Source organism: Microchirus variegatus, assembly GCF_963457635.1.
Source record: "Microchirus variegatus genome assembly, chromosome: 9".
Lineage (NCBI taxonomy): Eukaryota > Metazoa > Chordata > Actinopteri > Pleuronectiformes > Soleidae > Microchirus > Microchirus variegatus.
This window is the reverse complement of record NC_139810.1, coordinates 18872712-18892513: the sequence shown is the minus strand read 5'-3', so window position 1 is coordinate 18892513 and position 19802 is coordinate 18872712. Positions and strand designations below refer to the sequence as shown.

The 19802-nt window shown below is 40.1% G+C and overlaps 1 protein-coding gene across 1 annotated transcript in view; it reads left to right on the top strand.

Moving 5' to 3' along the window:
- The window catches only part of LOC310931336 (TOX high mobility group box family member 2-like), a gene marked incomplete at its 5' end in the record, with an annotated part of 73648 nt that overhangs the window by 48734 nt on the left and 5112 nt on the right, over positions 1-19802 (top strand). Inside the window, 2 exons of the mRNA XM_083894468.1 lie at positions 2580-2834; positions 17907-18137. Coding sequence (XP_083750594.1) covers positions 2580-2834; positions 17907-18137 — 486 coding nt within the window. The remainder of the gene's footprint in view (positions 1-2579; positions 2835-17906; positions 18138-19802) is intronic.

The window sequence follows — 19802 nt, the reverse complement described above, 5'->3', positions numbered from 1 at the left end:
CCCCGGACTAACGTGGTGTAATTGCGCCCTTAGGGTGCCAAGCACTGGTACCAAATTTACATGTCACATGTCATATCAATGGTGTGGATGAGTGGGTTATTCACTGTTTTCTGGCTTTGTGATTGGATCCCCAGCTTCCCACTGAACCAGGTTGTGTCAAATTGGAAAAAAGATTGTAGAGGGCACACTGAGATTGAACCCTTAGTGTGGAAGATCAGAATCCATACACACAGCCAGTATAGATCTTCGACTTTGACCAATGTGATTTTTTTTTGATATATGGAATCACACCTGATGAACAAAAAAAGGGTGCAGTGCATGTTTAAGCTAAAGAAGAAAAAAGTAGTCTATATATACTGTCCGAAGTTCTGTCCTTGTCCACTAAAATGATAGATTAGTCCACTGAGGGCGGAATGAACATTTGGTGTTTTCCCCCACTCGTCTTCATGCCTGTGAAACACCAGTATATTTATGAATTATTTATTCACGTTTGAAAATATTAAACTTGTGATGTCCTTGTCCTGTGCCGTATCTCCAAGGGCATCATGAGAACCTGTAAAGAAAAGAAAAAATAGCCCTTGACAGAATTTTAATCTTAGTACACTGTTTAACAACAATTATGTCTCATCTTGGCACCGCTTTTTTTTTACGGTATCGACGACAAATTGTTTGTATCTCATAAAGTCCGTAAGTGAAAAATCAGTCTTCTTAAACCTTTAAACCTGCTGACTATTCAGCATCAGCATGTAAAACAGAAGGAAATGCAAATTCCTGACATTCATGCTCAAAAATCATGTCAGAAGTCACATAATAATTATTCTAAATCTAATTTATTCATTTCCATGTTTTAGTAAACGGACAGCGTTATGGCCAATGATGGTGCGTTTGCATTTAACTGCTCTTTTTCCTCCTATCTTGCACCGAGCAGTATAAATACTGTTAATCTGCGCGTTGTCACTGTTGTCACTTTCTGCTGACCCGGTATTCTCTCTCTAGCTTTCAGTTTTATGTGTTTAATGTTTAAATGACTGTATACCGATGTCATACTTAATGCAGCCAGTGGTACATGCACAAACCCTCTTAATTTCTATTTAATTAAACCAGCAGCATACGCTTATTAACAACAGGAGCCGGCAGTAATAAATGTGAGGCGACAAAGAAACAAATATTTGCGAAACCTTTACCATGGGAAAAGGAATTGTCAGTGATAATATTTCTGAGCAAGCACCAAGCGAGGAGAGAGTGACTGTTATGGGAAAAGAAAATAGCATATCACATAAACATACTCCCTTTTATTATTATTATAATATTCTCCCTAATGATAGCGCACATTATGAGACTTTTATCCTATCTTCAAGCAGCAGTTCTGCTGGTGGGGACTTTGTAGCCGTTCCTCGACATTTCTTGCCATTTGTTTGTTAAAAGTATTTGTTTGTAAGATGAATTGCCGCACTGGCAGGCGAGATGACAGCCTACACGAAGATGATATTGAATTGATTTCTGAAATGTTGCAGAACGGACTAGTTGATGTGTACCACGAGACATGAATAATAAAAATTCTATTAAAAAGCTCTTGAATGGCTGACACTGGAATATTATTTGTGATGATTAATTTTCTTCAGTCATTATAAAGGGGAGTTGGCATCAGATTGCCTCTGACAAAATTGCTTTTCATTCCCTGGTGAATACCCTCAGTATGCTTTTTGAGAGCACAAAACCATATTTCTCATCGTAATATTATGTCAAGATAGTCACTGGAAAAGACGGCAGGCTCTGCTCATGTATCACCTTATTAGTACCATAAAGTCTGTGTTGTTTTACCTAGTGGGGGTCATTTGAACCTTCTGGATGCATTTCATAATGAGGAATGTGAGGTTTATTTAGTCCCTTTTTTTCTCTTCTTCTAAAAAATGTGATTGGCGTTACAGTAATGAGATCGTAAAAAGGACTAACAGTGGCAGTTTTTCCACATAATGAATTCGATTAACTTTATTTCATAGGTGTACAGGCTGACACTTTGTTGCTCTAAAGCTGTCAAGAGTTCTGAGGCAAAATATTCTGCACTGCGGTTGTTGTTGTCTAACTCCTAATTAATTTGCTGTGAATGAATGAATTCTTTACACCTTTGTAAGAGCAGCAATTTGCATTTCTAATTATTTTATTTTCAGCAAAACAGCCTGAATTGACTTGTCTGGTTCAATGTGTTGCTGCTGCAAAATAAAACAAATTAGCAGGTGCATTTAAAAGCCAATTAGAAGTAGTTTAATTACTCTGGAACATCCTTTGTTACTGAAGTCGGTTTACCGTGAACATGTTGTATAGCGGCACAAATGTCTGGAGCACGAGTTTTTCTTAGAGATTTAAGTGTTGAAGCCAGACATCTCTTTTATTTATGCTGCCGCTAAATGTGGCGTTGTTTTAAGAAGCAGGTACAAAGCTTTTATGTTCATGTGCTCTCTGTGCACAGTATTGTTCTGACTGTTCACACGCATGCAATTTTTGTTGTATACATTGGGAACAGATTTTACTCAAAACAGCAGTCCTAAATCTCTGTATTCCTTCCTTTGCTCTCTTTCCAGAACTATTCCAGTCAGGGCAGAGGAAACAGTGGTGGAGGAGCAGGGGATGAAGACTACGAGATTCCCCCCATCACACCTCCAAACCACGCGGACCCGTCTCTGCTGCACCTCATGGAGCACGAGTCAGGTTATCCCTTCCATTCCCTGCCCCACAATGGCCTGCTCAACACCTACTCCTACCCTGAGCTGCCTGCCCTCATGATGTCCAACATGCTGGGTCAGGACACCCATCGCCTCTCAGGGCCTATGCACTCAGTGAGTACAGCTCTTACTTTTGTCTGTCCCGAACCTTTGTCATCATGCAAGTCAAGCACTGTTGTAGACAATTAGTCCTCATGGTCAGAGAGCTGGAAGTGAGCCAGACAACACATTTTTCCTCTCAAGGTTTTGCACCTTCATGTCATGGAAAGAACAGTCGTTTTCAAATGTAAGAAAAAACTGCGGCGGAGACTCGTATAAACTCAAATGTGCAGCAATGACACAATTCTATAGATGCAACATTTATAAACACAGAGAGCGCCGCTGCCTCATTATCACCGAGATCTTTGCAGCAGAGCTCCTTTAATATCTCCTCAGCTGCACCACTCACAGATTTCATTGCCTCAAAGTGAGCCAAGAAAAAAAGAACTTAGTGCTGCACATTTTCATTCATTATGATCGGCAAAGCAAGAAAGCAACAGTGGAGGGATGGGAGGGGGGTGGAGGGGTAGTTTTTGAGTAGAAAACCTTAACAGGGAGTGGGGATATCCCTTGTCAGCTACTTTTTTCTTTTCAGAAGGATTCTGAGGACCCCGCTCCCCTTTTGCAGAAGAGGGACTTTTTTGTGTTAAACATGATTCAAGACTGAACATGTAAACACCCCTGGCGAACACATTGAAAAGCTTTAATCATTGGATCGAACCAGATGAATTATAGATGGGCTGTATGGTGAATTATTCAACGTTATATACTTTCATCTGACATAAATATTACTTTTTTCTCTCTCTGCCCTCCATCATGAATATTTATGCTTTAATGTGAGCATCCGTGGCATTTATCCTCCGTTAATCAGGTCTTATGTGATTTTCAGAATCAAACTGCATAAGTTGCAGGCTCCTTTTTTTTTTCCGTGGGTGGTAGCTAAGGCCTCAATTAAAGCCAGTCTTTAGGATTAGGTCACAATCCACTGCCTGCTGTGCTGAATATGCGTGGTGCTGCGGAAATATGGTGTTGAGTGGAACATTTACAGTTGATCTGCTTTTCGGTGTTGATGGCTGATTTGACAAAACCTACATATACTCCTTTGGATAACTTGATTTTAGTAAGGCCACCTTCAAATGATGCTTGAATGTAGTATGAACAGCATTCAGCATGTCTTTAAACATGTTTATGCGATGCCCATGCAGGCAACAAAGCAGCTCTTTCTCTGGCCAATAACATTTTTAAAACGGAAACCGAAAGAGAGGGAGCCGCTGCGTCTTAAACAGCTTTTGTTTCACCTTGACAATTATTTATTTTCAAATAGCCCTTCAGGGTAATGTTCCATTTTCTTATTTCACACCCTCTTTTCTCATAAATGAACCGTCATTGCAATAAATCACCGTGAAAACAGAGACTTGCACACACTGTGAAAGGTCCAGAGATTTATGTAACACATTCATGTTTCCCACTTCCACATTTTAGTGCTACTCTAGCAGAGCCTGGCTAATAATAGCCGCTATTAATATTTCTTGTTGCGTAGCAACCACAGCAAGTAATAGCTTACTCTGGAAAAATAGATGACCGATAAGGAAGGGGGGGTTGGAGTGTGGGGATTCAATTCATTTATTATCTCCTGGGACAAGAGGAGCTTATTTCTGAAGATTAGCAATAGGAAAGTAGGCTGTATAATGAGAAATATTTTTGAGCAATTGAAGAGGACATTATTTTCACTTTCTTTTATGAGAGATGTTTCATTTGTTGTTTCCCCAACAAAGTCAATTAACCTAAATGTTGTACAATATTTATGTCTGCTGAATGTTTAACGAAGGTAAGGGTAGAAGCAAGCCCTTAATAAAGACCTTATTTTTGAATGCAGAAGTAACTCGAGGTCCAACCTCCTGTTTTTGTGTAGCACTCGCTGAATTCATTTCTATCACGCCATCAAACTATCAACAGTCACTTCCACATCCATGTAATATTACGGAGTGGGAGGACAGCATGAGCAAGTGGCCTCATATAAGAATATGAGTATATTTTAATTATTATGGAATGACTCAATGGAATAAAATAATATATTAATAACACTCGGCAACACCAACTCAGACCACTGTCAACACATAATTAGCTGTGGTTTTACCTGCGGCTGCTGATCCTGTCCTCATATTTCATAGTCCAGCCTCTCCAGTACTAGATGGTCTTCTGTCGGTTTATTTATTTAATAGTCATACACTTAGAAATAATGGTTCTAAAAGGGTCCTTCTACAAGGGCTGAGGTTCTACCTGGAACCATTTGCTTCTGAAAAACCCCTTCCTGAATAAAGGGTTTTAAAAGGGCTATTGGTGGAACCCTCCAAAAGGGTTGCCAAAAAGGGTTCTCCTATGAGGACAAGCCGAAGAACCTTATATGGTTCTACTGAGCACTTTTATTTCTAAGAGTGTGGGAAAGGGATTCTTCATATTTCAGGCTTTCAGACACACGTGAAACCATAAGTTCTTTCCTGTTTCTTGTTTGCAGTCAATGATCAAAGTGAAATACCAAACCGGAAATCTTGCACAAAAGTAATAGTGGATGTCTACTAAATTGTTTCTGCCAAAAAATAAGGTCTATAACATGGGCGGGAAACAGCATGTATTGTTGTATTGTGATGTACCGTATTGACAACAGCCTTGCAGTACACCCACAAAATTGGAGGAGTTGGCTGGAAAACCAAAACACTAATCGCTCAACACTCGGCTTTCACCGTCGCTGAAGAAGCAAATAAAAAGTCTACAGCGTTACCTTAAGGATACACTTCTCTTGAATAAAAGCTACCCCTCAGTGCACACATAAACCTCCTACAAGTACATGCTCAGCTGGAGCAACAGATATGCGTCATCTCAAGGGATGCTGTTGCTGGTTTTTGTACAACATTTAGCCTAAGGCGAAAGCTCTGTAAACTTCTCCCTGCTTTGGGATTCTCTTTTTCAGTGCACATCGATCCTACAGCAAACACAGTTAAATCATTACAGGATTTGGAGCAGTGGATTGGCCATCATCGGGGCTGCATAGACACATCATTTCGCACCCGTTCACCCTCGTGGCTCTCAAGTCTGTAATTTCTATTACGATAACCATATTTTGAGATTTTCTCACAGCTTGTGTCTCAGCAAGAGCCGTGTATTACCTGCTAAATTCATCCTGTCTGACAACCTGCTCAACTCCATCTAATTATGACTCCACATGCTGCAGAAAAATATTAGCTGGTAAATCAAAACGATGTGAAGCAGGTGTGAAAAGCAGGTGTCAGATAAAAACACTGGGCAAATCAGATTTTCAAAGGCTGCACACTTGATGCACGTTTTTATCGCGTTCAAATCCAGCACTTAAAACAGATTTCATCCTTTCTGCTTTGGTGGCATGATGCTCTTAATTGCTGCTATAGTTTTGAACCCTTTCACAAAATTGTAATGTAAACATTAACAGAGACCCCAAGAAGTGGAAGGAGCAACATCAGCCAGATGACAAAGCTGTCAATCACAAATGCTCTTACATTTTCTTAACTCCTCTTCACATTGCTGACCTACTCTGTCAGCGTCTTTGAATCAAGGCAGAAAAAGCCGAGTCTTGGCTGACTGGATCCTGTGAATTGCAACGCGCTGTCATGAGAATGCTCAACCGCTCAGGGAGAATCCCTGTCTCAACCTTAGCTGTCAGCGGTTCTGCCACCCGGGCACGTGGGGGAGGAAATGTCACCCAGGGGTCTCATGTTCAACAAGACCCCTAATGGTTCAGGTCTGGCTGAGGCTGCAGCTTAGGGATATGCCAACAAGAATGATCTCTGTGGAAAAATGAAGGAGCAGGGACACTCGCCAGCCGGTGCTAATGAGGGGTCATGGAGGAGATTGTAGAACGGCCCCAACATGGAGCCTTGAGGGGCACCAGGCGTGTTTAAATATTGAAACAGAGCCCCAGCCCCTGTCTCATTACTGGTGTAATGAGGCTGGTTAGGGAAGAGGAAAGCCTCTGTCACAAAAAAAGCAGCTGCTAATTTTATTTTTTTTTCACTTGGAGTCACACACTCATTCAGATAATCGTTAATGTAATTACAGTTTCTTTAAACATGTGGTTCAAATAAACTTTTTTTTACAGAACTTGCCCTGAAATAGATTATTTCTCATATATAAGTGCACTCCTGAAGGTTGGTTTGAATATATATATATATATGTATATATATATATATATATATATATATATATATGTATGTGTGTATGTGTGTATGTATCTATGTATGTATGTGTATATATCCAATCCAACTTTATTTGTTAAGCACTTTAAACAAACCACAGTGGACCAAAATGCTGTATATAGTAAATATATAGTGCTATATTATAAATTAATTTAAGTATTTAGTATTATTTAATTTTTTTGTGGTGTTTTTTGTAGTCACCTGGTGAAAATACAACATTTTTTGTTCCTTCAAATATATTGCTGCAAAATCATAATAATCCGTGAAAACCCTTTCACGTTATACATATTTGTTCAATTACTACAATTACTGGTGAAACATAAAATATTGGTGATCGTGGAGCTTTAACTGTATTAAATCATATGACAGATTAATACTAATTGCGTTATCATGGTACGGTGTATTAGAGTGTTTACTGCAGGGGTGTGTGTGTGTTCTTGTATGGGTATCTTTTTGAGGACCAAAAAACATAGGGAGTGAGGATATTTTAGGAAAGTGGGCCTGGCTCTCATATTCTTTCACCTCTTTAAATAGTTTTTTGTTGGTTAAGACCTGGTTTTAGGTTAGGGTTGGGGTTAGACATTTAGTGGTGATGGTTAAGATTAGGTTAAGGGGCGAGTGAATGCATTATGTCTATGAGTGTCCTCACTACTGATGCTGCGCTGACACGTGTGTGTGTGTGTGTGTGTGTGTGTGTGTGTGCCTTTATTTCCAGGATCAGTCTTTGTCTGAGTCAGTGATTGCTGCAAGGTTATGTGAGCTTGACTTAATTTGACTTTGTTTAATCTGCGAAAGGAAATTTATTTTGCATCACTTGGCATTTAGGACATAGACAGCGAGGGAAAAGGCCGTAACTATTTTAAAGCAGCGACATAAAAACTCTATTGACAGCTGTGGTTATCGGCGGTACAGGGAATATTAGATAGAGGTCCAATCAAGCCATTAAAAGGGTCAGAGTACATCTATAAACACTGTACACATATCTTTGATATGAGGCAGCCTTGTTATATGTATCAAGAATATAAAGACAGTCTGCACTGTATAATCTGTTATACAGCGTACAGTGTATTGAACATGGAGCATCGCCTCTTCCATTTTCTAGGCTCCATCCACTGCCTGTAATTGAATGGAATCTGTCTTGAAATAAACTTTATCAAAAAAGTCACATAAAATTGCAGTTTGATTTGACTTCACATGTTCAGTGCAGCTGGATTACTTGTATGTGTGTGTGTGTGTTTTATTTTTTATTTTTTTTTAAATTGAAACAGCAATCTTTTTTTCTTTCAGGGAAGGTTTTAGACATATCTAATATGACCTGCTTGCTCCGCTGCCTTTCACTGGGATAGATATGACATCTCGGTAACATTCCCAGATAAATCACTTTTTGTTACAGTAGAAATGTTTTCTGTTTTGGCTTTTCATTTCACAAAAAGACAGATGCCCCTCAGTGCTACGCTGCACTAGAAAGGCGAACAATGTGTCTTGTAGTTGTCAAGAGAAATGACAGCAGGATAATTGGTCGGGCACTCCCGCTTCGTTTTAACCGAAACAAATGGGCTTCCAGAGCGAACTGCACTTCAAAAAATAAAGCTTTGTTTTGTGTGGCTGATTATACAGGGTTCAGAGCGAAGTAATGAAGAGGACTATTGATGGATTGAGCATTAAAAACAAATGCATATTCATGAATATGCATGGTACTAATTCAAATAACCTTAGGCGACTGTTACGACTAATGAATATTTAAAGCAGCTTGGTCACAGAGATTTGAACACTGAATTTCAGCGCACTCTCCGGGATCATCATGTACAAGGGTAAATGATTAGGAATGGCAAAAGCAGATTTCAGTGCTGATCAAAATACATCTGGAAAACAATATCTCATTTTGTCACATTAGTTTCGGGCCACTGGCGCTTCAAAGGGGGAACATCACGACACGCCAGAGGACAACAGAGTGAGGAGAGTTTGCAATAATCATGACTATCGCTGAATCAATTAGTTGTTCAGACAGTTAGTCAATCAACGGAATATTAAGCAACAGCAATTTTATACAGTAATGTATTTATCACGGATTAATGATGATACTATAGTGTAAAACAAATGTCTCAATTAAATCCAGTGATCCAGGGACTTTGAGCTGGCTGCAGTGAATGGGCTAAAAGGGCAGGGAAAGGAAAACAGCCACCGCTGAGTGTCTGAGGCTGAGTGGGATTTATCCTCACAGAGACACGAGGGGTGACTAAACATGTTTACATTGTGCCACGCTGGTTTTTGCAAAAAGCTTGGCACCTTCACACGCTTGCAAGTCGGAGAATCCCATACTGCCCACTTAAAAGGGGGCCTCTGCTGCCTCCTTTGACGGATCAGTGTGGTGACTCTTCCTCTTCGCCGCCGCAACGCTAATTAGGCCCACCACAAAGCCAGCCTGTGGGGATAATGTCCCATTATTAGAGTCATTTGTTTCAATTAACCGCTCAGTGATTCTACAATAGCACTGCGCAGCCCAGCGCAAAGAAGCCATTACTCTCGCCCAAGGAACCGCTGAGGTTTGGGATCGAGAGCGTTTGTAAGAAGGTGACGGATACCAGCTCCTGCCAGCGGTGGTGCTGCCAGGCTCCACATTCTGCTCCGTCACCAAAGAGCTGTTTCAGCAAACAGACGGGAAGTCGAAAGCACTGTTTCATGTCTCTAATATATATTTAAAGACTGGGTTTTTTATGTCTGTGAAATCTCAGGATTTTGTCTCCTGCGCGTTTAAGTGTAAACTCACTGCAGGTTACAATAAGGGTTTTCTGACTTGAACGCGTGGACCACTGAGAAGAAAATGCAGTTGTTTTCTTTTTTTACGTGCTGAGTGCGTTGTGGTCTACTGAATTACCCGTCTGTCTGCTGTATACTTATGTTGCTCTTGTCATTTTTAGACTGCAGTCAGGTTACGTTCTGAGCTATTTGCTCAAGGCTCTCTTCTCCTCGTGAAATCCTCCTCGTGAAAATTCAAGAGGATTAATTTCATCACATCAGTGAACTAACAAAGCATATTGTGTTGAATACAATACCCGCGAGCCGCTATGGCCACCGACAACGGACCCTTGACAATAACAGTTTGTGCTGTTTCTGCGCTTGCGAGTACCTGCTGTTGGTCACAGCTGGAGGCTGAAATAGACGGCTGCTTACGGGTTGCATAAGACTCGCGCATGGGAGAGACCGCGCTTGTGTTTTGTTGCCCTCGCGTAAGAGGAATAACATCAAGAAATAATTTAGTTTGTATAAATGGTTCTGATGCATTTCGTGTCTTCAAGTAGCAAAAGTCAAGTTGCGCAATGTCCGGAACCATTTCTCGAAACGTCACTCGTGCCTGATCTCTGATCATTTGCTGATAGTTCTAATCAGTCTCAATCCTCACTGAAGACCACATCAATGTTTCTGGACACTTAACGGCAGCTTTTACAAAAAAATGCTTATCGGCTCCAAATGCTCACATACACACTACGTCCGAGCACTTTTCAGTCTTTTCAACACTAGATAATGGAAACTTCGATTGATATCAAGAGGTTGCTGCCCTGTGATGCCTCTGTTGCCAGGCTCTCTCATTGGCTTTCCTCCCTGCTGTGCACATGTTTACAAAGAGACAGCACCAGCTACATTAAAACGTTCAAGTTGTACCCCTAGGCTGTTGCTATGGAAGTAACCCCGCTATGATCGCTCATTCATGTTTGATTAATTGTATTTTTTTTCCTCTCTTCACCGTTGCCTTTCCAAAAAAAAAACACATCATGGGAACATTTCATCTTGAAAACAAACAATGGGGAGAGATGAATATGTCAGAGGTGTTATTTGGACACTGAGATAGCCTCTCTTCCTGCTTTGTGGGTATGTGTGGATGTTTTGTGATGATAAATGTCTTGGAAGTGATATCAGCTTTGTATAAATGTTGATAGAGCTGTGGCTATGAAGTCATAAAATCGTAATAGCATTTTTTTTCTCCCCCCTTTGGTTTCCCAGACTTACCTGGACAGAAGATAAGCATTTTGCCTTTTTCCCCTTCTAAATTGCACAGTGCAGCGCTGAGCTACAGCAACCCACTGGGGCCAATTAGGATGCCAGCAGAGCCAGGAAGTGCAGAGCAGATGCTTTTGCCACTATTTATTAAAATCCAATCTGCGGGGGCCCCTCCAACAGCTCGTTAAACTACCGTTAATCTAATTAGCTCTCACTCGCCACTGTTTTCACCACATTACCAAATAGAAGGGCCTCGACTTTGCAATTTAGGCTGATTAAGTAGGTCCAGTGCTGTTAGGAAGGGCTTGCAGGGAGGAGCTCCTCAGAGCTGTCAGTCATTTCCCAGAGTCAGTTAAATCATGCAACTCGGCTCAGCTACGGCTGTGCGCTTTCAGTTTGGAGTCAAACATCTGCATTGGGATTATTGGTTGAGAATAAAAACCCATTTTGCAATCGTAGTAGTAGAACCCTGCATGTCTGAAAACACTAACAAAATACTCCACACCCTTAAGACCATGTATATTTGTAATGGCACGGGACCAGAGTGGATACAAATTCCATAATGGGCTCTTCTAGATCAGGTCCCCCTGACGTCCTTTCATGTCTTTTTGATCAGGACCATGATCCGGCACTTCCGGTTCATTTTTGTTTGGGCTGGGCAGTGTTTTTATTTGATGAGTGCTGCTCTCTGGGCGAGGACCTGGTTCTACTCAGAGATCTGTGCGGCGGCTTTGACATGCCGTCTCGCTCATTGCTTACAGATGGGCAGTCTAACATGGAACTGTAATAGCTTCCAGATGAGGAGAGCACAGTATATATATTTTAAGACATATTTCAACCCGTCAAGCGTTCTTTGTGAGCTTAAATCATGGCGATATACAACAGCATGACAAGCACAGAGGTGATTGCAAGATAATTGACAGATATGTAAGTATTTAGAGGACCTTTTAGCCAAAGTTGACTATCACAAATTGTAGAGGATTCAAACAGGATGTAAGAAACTATTTAAACAACCATGATGTGTTTTGGATTCCATTTATGGTTCCAAAAAGCAGACTTACTGTAGAGAGGGTTGAATCATTTAGATCTCAAGCACCTTTGTTTAGCTTCTCATCTTATCTGCCAACATTTTCTAAGGCAACAACCCCCGAGAGCATGATGCACAGGTGCACTCAGAAATGCTAGCTGAAACTGATATGTAAATAATGACTAAAAGCATGATATAAAAACCCCTAATGTACTGTGAGCCCACATTATCCTGAACCCAATTAAATACTGTAACAAAACGTCAAGTTATCTGATCACACTCTCAAGCAGAAAGCATTGAGATCTCGTCATCATAAATATTTAATGATGTCTGGAACAACTTTGTTTACATTTTTGGTACAGTGTGTATTTTTACATGCTGCCGCATAACAACCGCATAGATGATTGATTTCACCGACAAAATGTATGTTTTTAAAACCACTTTTCTAACCACTTCTGAGAGACGTGCGCCACAAAAACATTGTGTTGTGATATTTTTGTTGCACCATGTACAACCTTCAGGAACTCTCTTTTTTTTGTTTTCTTTAGGGCTGCTGGTGGTGAAAAATGCAGAAAAATTATATATGGCATCTTGAAATTACATTATTTTCACTGCTGCTACTCCAACCATGGCCATTTATCTATTTATAAACCCACAAAGGCTTAGAGTCTGTAACAGCTACACTAAGCTCTGCTTCTTTCCGCTGAGGAGAGGTTTGTGCTGCTCATCTGTTTCACTGGCACCACATATACAATATACATAAATACTCTTTATTTATGTTGCGACAAATACTGATGCAAAGCAGGTTCTTTGATTGAGTTATTTGTGTTAGCGTCTAACAAATACTTGTGTATGGAAGTGGTCTAAAAAGCCATTGTGCACATCATAACTTGTGTGTTTCCTAAGAGATACTTCAAAATGTTAAAGAAACTGTACATATACGAACAGCCCTGTTGTGAATGTTTAGGAAATTAAATGTATTTTGCAGTTATCAACCTTACCCATTGTGGTCGCTATCCTGCGACACTCCCTTATTAAACCCTTAAACATCACAAACAGGTGTAGTGTTGGATGTATTTCATTTTTTGTATCAGTAAAATCCCAGGCATTGTATTTTTGCAGTACGTGTTTACAAAGCAATAGACACTTCGGTTAAGAATTTAGAATTTTTGAGGGCAAATAAAGCCTCACGTTTCAGCCCAAAAATAAAAACCGTTCACTTCCACCATGTGTCACACAACTTCTCCTCGTGCCTGTTGACTAAGTGTAAGCAGAACAGTACTGAGGGGAAAAAAACAATATAAATGTGGTCTCATTATAGGAAAAAAAAATCTCCCAGTTAAATATTTTATTTGATTATTTCACTGCCAGGCTGTGATTGATGTTCTCGAGCTGCTGCTTTAAAGAGCCTCTTCTGTATCACAGTCAGCCGGTGCAGTGCTGCTGCTTCATCCTGTCCTTCAGATCGGCACATGTTCAACAACATATGTGTATATATATATATACACGTGTCTGTGTGCGTGCGTGTGCTCACATTATGTGCTTCCAATTTTACAGCTGTTTGGCGTTTTGTTTTGAAACCCATGGAGCAGTGTACCTGCACACAGACCAGTGAGAGTGGGTGCGATGCAGATTTGCTGCAGGACTGTGCTGCTCAGTATCTGCTTAATGCTTTGTTGTTATGACCATCTCTGCAAAGAGAACGTGTTTCATCTCGGAGTAGTTCACTCTCGTTCTGTTTGTTTTTATGGCCTTTGGAAATGGATGCACCATGCGGCACGCTCTGCACACCTATTCAGTGCATACGACGACGACGACGATGATGATGATGATGGCGACGGTGGTGATGATGATGATGATAATGATGCATAATGTTCAGGAGGATGTGAATGGTCGAAACACTTTTATATGGTGCCATACCATTACCTGGTTTTACTATCTAATTTTCGTGTCTCTAAAACTCTGTCGCTCTCTGCGTCTGAGCCAATCCGTCTTTTGGTTATCAAACCTCTTCTCTACATCACTCCACTACTCCTCCTTTTATCTGTTCTCTTTACATCATCTCTCTCTCTCTCTCTCTCATGAATCTCACTATCTACACTCCTCTCTCACTCTCTCTCTCCACTCTATTTTCTCTTTCTCCGCTGTTTTGATAGTGACACAGTTATCAGACTGTCAATTCTAATCTTGTCTTGCCAGTGCAGTGCTGTCCATTCAGAATTACTGCTGCCCCCCCCCCCCACAACAACCACCACCACCACCACCACCCTCTCTCTCTCACTCCCCCTCTCACTCTCCGACAACAGAAATGCTGATGAGATGAGCAAGCGAAGGCTGACACCATCGTTTACTCTATTGCCTGTAAACTAGAAAACTGCAACTAAAAAAAAAAATTATATTTAGACTGTGCTCAACAGAAATGTGATGAGATGAGCAAGGTCATATCAACAGCTACGTGTGTAGTAGTAGCTTTTTTTTTTGGTAACATCAGTCTTCTTTTGTGTGGGAAAAAAAAAACAGTATCGTAAACAAATTCCCATCCTGATACAGTCGCATGCTTTTAGGAACTGATTTTTTTGTGAAATTAGTTAGATTCTAAATGTCACATTTTTGTTTGGTTATCTGTGCGCAAAGCTAGTGACCTAAAGCGGACCTCAGTCTATATTACTGTTGTGACACAGTATCTCCCATCATCATATAACACTCCGCGCTTTAGTAGTGAATATTAATTAGGCAATGGGCCCGGTTCTCCTTTCAGGATAATAAAGGACGGATTGCATTTCAAATTGTTTGAAAAGTGCCAGTTTAATAGCAACAGCAGCAACATAAGCAGTAAACACCGGAATCCTCATCGTCACATATCTACTTTAAAGCTTTGCCATTTTGAATTAACAGTCAGACCAGGAGAAATCCCTCATGCAACACGACTGAACACAAAACTCTTCAGTGATAGTAGCAGAAAAATAGGCCAGAATTCTCAAGTGCAACCTCAACGTGCAGCGTTATGAATCGAGGACGTCAGTCTCAACTTACAACGGCTGCCTTAATCATCTCTGTTCGATGCATCTGCACATTAATATAAATAAACGTGGATATGATGTGGGTTTTACATCATCATCATCATCATCATCATCAACATCATCAACATCATCATCCTCACCAATAATGTGTGCAGCCAGTAAATAAGTAATCACACAAATTGCAATATACTTGTTATTAAGGGGAAGGAGAAGAAATGAAAAAGAATCACTGATTCCAGTAATGGTATAATGTCATGCGCATAATTTATAACACCCCATGTCAGATTTGAACTTAATTGAGGTTAAGTAAACAAACACAAATATTCCAGTACCGAAGAAAAAAAAGGTGCAAGTCAAATCACATTTTCTGGTTTTAAAATAACTTAGAGTCATACACATAAAACTATAACTATAGTATATAATGTGACTGTAACTAGTTATTTTGTAATGTAAGCTGTAAAACTCAACAAAATGAGTTGTCTTATAATTGTATACACTGGCTTATTGTAGATTTGGATTGTGCCCACATTATGTCCACAACTTTAAATCAACAAAGCAGTGTGGTTTTTCTCTCAGGAGATGTTTGCGATAAGAGTGCGACAGCCACACGTTCCATATTTCACACTCGCACTTTTGTTTTGTTTTTTTGTCATCTTTTGCCCAAAAATAGATAATTGAACATACAAAGTAGAGAAGCAGAGACCAGTTACACTCAACAGTAAATGTAAACTGTTAAACACTGTCATGCAAAAATGATGCTTTGCCAGATTAAACTATAGGTGAGGAAAAAAAAGACTCGGTGTCAAAATGAGATGAAACAGGTTGAAACAGGAAATGAGCTCAAATGAAAGGAAATTATTACAAGATTGTGTTTTAGTGAAAATTGTACAACCACCATTCGATATTCACTGTCTTTTGTTGATATTGTATAACTCCTACCATGAGAATAGAACGTTAAAAAAAGGAAAAAACACTGGTTGTTTCCATGCTGGTGTGAGCTGTTGTGTGTCATTACACTTTTCCCTTTCTTCTGTATGAATACATGAGAGTTTTCTTTGAGATTATTAAGCCCCCCCCTTTCTTTTTTTTTCTATTTGTCATTCCATTAGCTTTACCTTCGGTTTATTCTATTTTCACTTCAAAGGCTTGGGCGGAACAGATGTCGTTTCAAATGTCTGTCTTCTGCCTCATTGCCTAAAAGTGAGGGTGATTATTTTTTAATGAAACCAGGCGTACTCACACACACACACACAAAATAATGAATATTACCTGTAAGCTGTGAAATAGACAACCAATACGTTCACATCAGCATGAGTGGGAACATCCATTCCTTTTTCTTTTGTTTTTCTTTTTTTTTTTTTACACAGAACAAAGGCCATTTTGAAGTTTTTTTTCCTGAGCTGCCAAATGTGCTCCTGGACCTTGAATTTTGATTAGTTAATTTCATGCTGTGTGGAATGCACTGTGTTGTCTCGCAAATGCTTTGCTGAAAACAATGCGATTTTCAAAGGCAGTCATTTCCTGTTTTCCAATTGACAGTTAAAGAGGAAAACATGTCTGTTGCTTAATCCTGTGATAAGTATGCATTAGATGGATGGGAACGTCTTTAAATGTCCTCGAGTTGCTTTTTTTTTTTTTGATACTCACACAGGGACAAAATCTTTTTCATGGTTTGTTCTCGCCCCCCTGCTGAGTTTTAACACCGAAACCCTCGCATCAGTGGATTATGAAAGAGAACATTTGAAGCCCTTTAAATTTTCGTTAATACAAACCTGATGAAATAGGAGTTCACTTTCACTTTACTCAAAGCCTGTAACAACATTTAGGTAACTCGCTGTAACCCGTCAACCGTAAATAGGGCACATAAATACAAATACTTTCATTTCACATAATACCAGCGTATATCATCGTATATTCAGTATACCATTATCTCCTCTATTATATGGATGGAAATTGGATTTTTTTATAGCAACCAAGTAATCAGGTTAAATGATGTTCCACTGATACTAATGGCAACATCAAGCCATCACTTCTTCCTCACCATTTGCCCTCAGCTGCACCTTTCTCCTTCTCTCTCTCTCTTTCTCCCTCCCTCCCTCACTCCCTCGTTCTCCTGTGCTTGATGTGTTCTCTCCTCAGCAAAGAAGGCAATTTCCATATAGAATCACAACCAGGATCAGGTGACCTGGATTTGACTCCCCGTCAAAGCTCTGCACAGAAAATGAAAATGTATTCATGTGTATTGGATCAAGCACATTGCACAGATGTGAGCAGTTTTTCGCCCTGCTGAAAATGCAGCGAGGCTGCAGCACTGTGCTGTTGTTGACAAACTGACTGAGTGCATCCTATGAAAAATATAGATTTAATCCCTCCCCCCCCTTATTTTTTTTTTGGTTTACTCAGAAAGTAGATTTGAATTCTTTGTGATCTACTTGAAAGAGAATAAATAAGAATCGAAAGAAAATCATTAAAAAAAATAGTACCGATATGAAACCATATGAAACCAAGTGAAACTGTTATCGGGGAGATTTTAATGAGCCCAGGACTCTCACTCTCTCTATACCGTGTTTGGCCAGCTCCTCCTGAACCACTGACGTCCTGTTAGTCTTCTTTCTCCCATGTCTGTAAATTGATCTGTTTTCTCTTCTCAGAACAAGCCGCGGCTGCTCTTCACAGAACTCTCCTGCTCTCGCCCTCTGTCCGCCGTTCTTTTTAATGTTCTATTTGCCCATTTGTATTGATGTTGAGTGTCACATACGCAGTAATAGTTAATCGTTTTTATGTACATATAAAAAAAACATATGCAAAAAAAAAAAAAAAAACCTTCAGTGTCTTAGTCGCCTTGACTCACCTCTCCGTCCCTCTCTTCTGTCTCCAGATAAGCAGTGAAAAGCGATCCTCAGCAGAAATGATGAAGCCCAAACCCAAACCTCAAAAGAAGAAGAAGAAGAAGGACCCCAACGAGCCACAGAAGCCTGTGTCGGCCTACGCGCTCTTCTTCAGAGACACCCAGGCAGCCATCAAGGGCCAAAACCCCAATGCCACCTTTGGGGACGTCTCCAAGATTGTGGCCTCCATGTGGGACAGCTTAGGGGAGGAGCAGAAGCAGGTACGAAAATGTGCAACTCTGGAAGATCTGAAACAGTAAGACGGGGGAAAACATAGGAACAGATGCAAGACCGTAACAATAATGTAAACGTATCATACGTGTTCTTGATGAACTGAATACAGTAAATGCATATCTTCGTGCCGCCACATATAAGACATATTGCACTAAACTGCACAAATGCTGTGAATATACAGCATACTGTGTGAATGTTTTTGTATTTTCTAGGGTTGCGCCGACGTTGTTTATGACATAAAAGGAAAAAGAGCAGTATGGACCCACACACACACGTACACAGTAGAGTCACATTTGAGCACCTCCAGTAGATGGCACGTGTGCTGCAGCAGGCAAATGGCATTTCATTGGCATTATGGTGCTGTGTAATTACCAGAACATTGTTTAGAGATACAGCTCACCTTAATGAGCCAGTTCTTCTCTTTCTAAAGATAATCCACCCGTTTATCCCTTCTCCCCTGACTCTCATTAAAATGATTTTCTTTCTAAATTTAATGCTAGCAAAATGAAGGAGGGGAAGGGGTAGATGGGGTGTGCCGTGCAACAACAGCTGGAAAACAGTCTGAGAAAAACAAAGTTGGACACATTACAGGCAAGAAACAGTCAGTGTGGGAAAATATCAACACACCTGGAGATATTTAAGGAGTCTAGGACTGATTCTTTATGTATTTTTTTTCCCTTGTACAACAAACAGTCAGATATGAGAACACACATATTTCCTTTTCCCTATCACAGAGGCATCTTCTGAGTTATTCTTAGCTTCTATCGAATAGGAACATTTTCCAAAAATGTAGCCAGAAAAATAAAATACATGACTTTGTCTTAACAAGACGGCCACAGCTCTATGTACAGTCCACACTTCCTGCGTATCTGCAGCCTCCACAGCTGACGTCTCCTCACCGGGAATCTACATTGGCCGAGTGACAAGCATGGGATGTGTGAAGTTCTCATTTCCACTCTCTTTATTTATATCTCTCACCTGCTATTTTGATCATGCCCAGAATACAGAATTAGTGGACCCCAATACACACACACACACACACACAAAAACAAGATCATCTTGTCCTTGGATTTAGTTGGAGGACATCGCCGATATCCAAGAAAAGCAGTCCATTGTTTTTTTTTCTCCAGCTCAACAGCAACAGTGAGGAGATATTAATGATGACGATGGTGACAATAAATATCAAAAACAGTCACATAATAAGACATTGGGTAACACTTTATAATAAGTACACACGTTTAGCTTTAGTTAAGCATGATTCAATATTGAATTCATAATTTACAACACATGAATACTCATTAGTATGTAACACATTTCTAAATGATTTACTCGTCCCATCAGCTGAGGAACAGTGTCCAAATAGCTACTGTACTCAGGCAGCCAATCAGCATCCACCTCCAACAAACCAGCTCTTTGATTGGCTTACAAGGGACTGGACCTCTCTATGTGTCCAACAGTAGCTCATGCTAACACTTGAGTGTTACTGAGTAAAACATTTAGAACTGTGTTTTTAAAGTACATTCTAATGAGTATTCATGCGTTATAAATGATGAATTCAATATTTATTAATGCTTAACTAATGCTAATAGTGTGTACTCATTATAAAGTGTTACACTTTTGCCCATTTTTCCATAATATCTTTCAATTCTAGC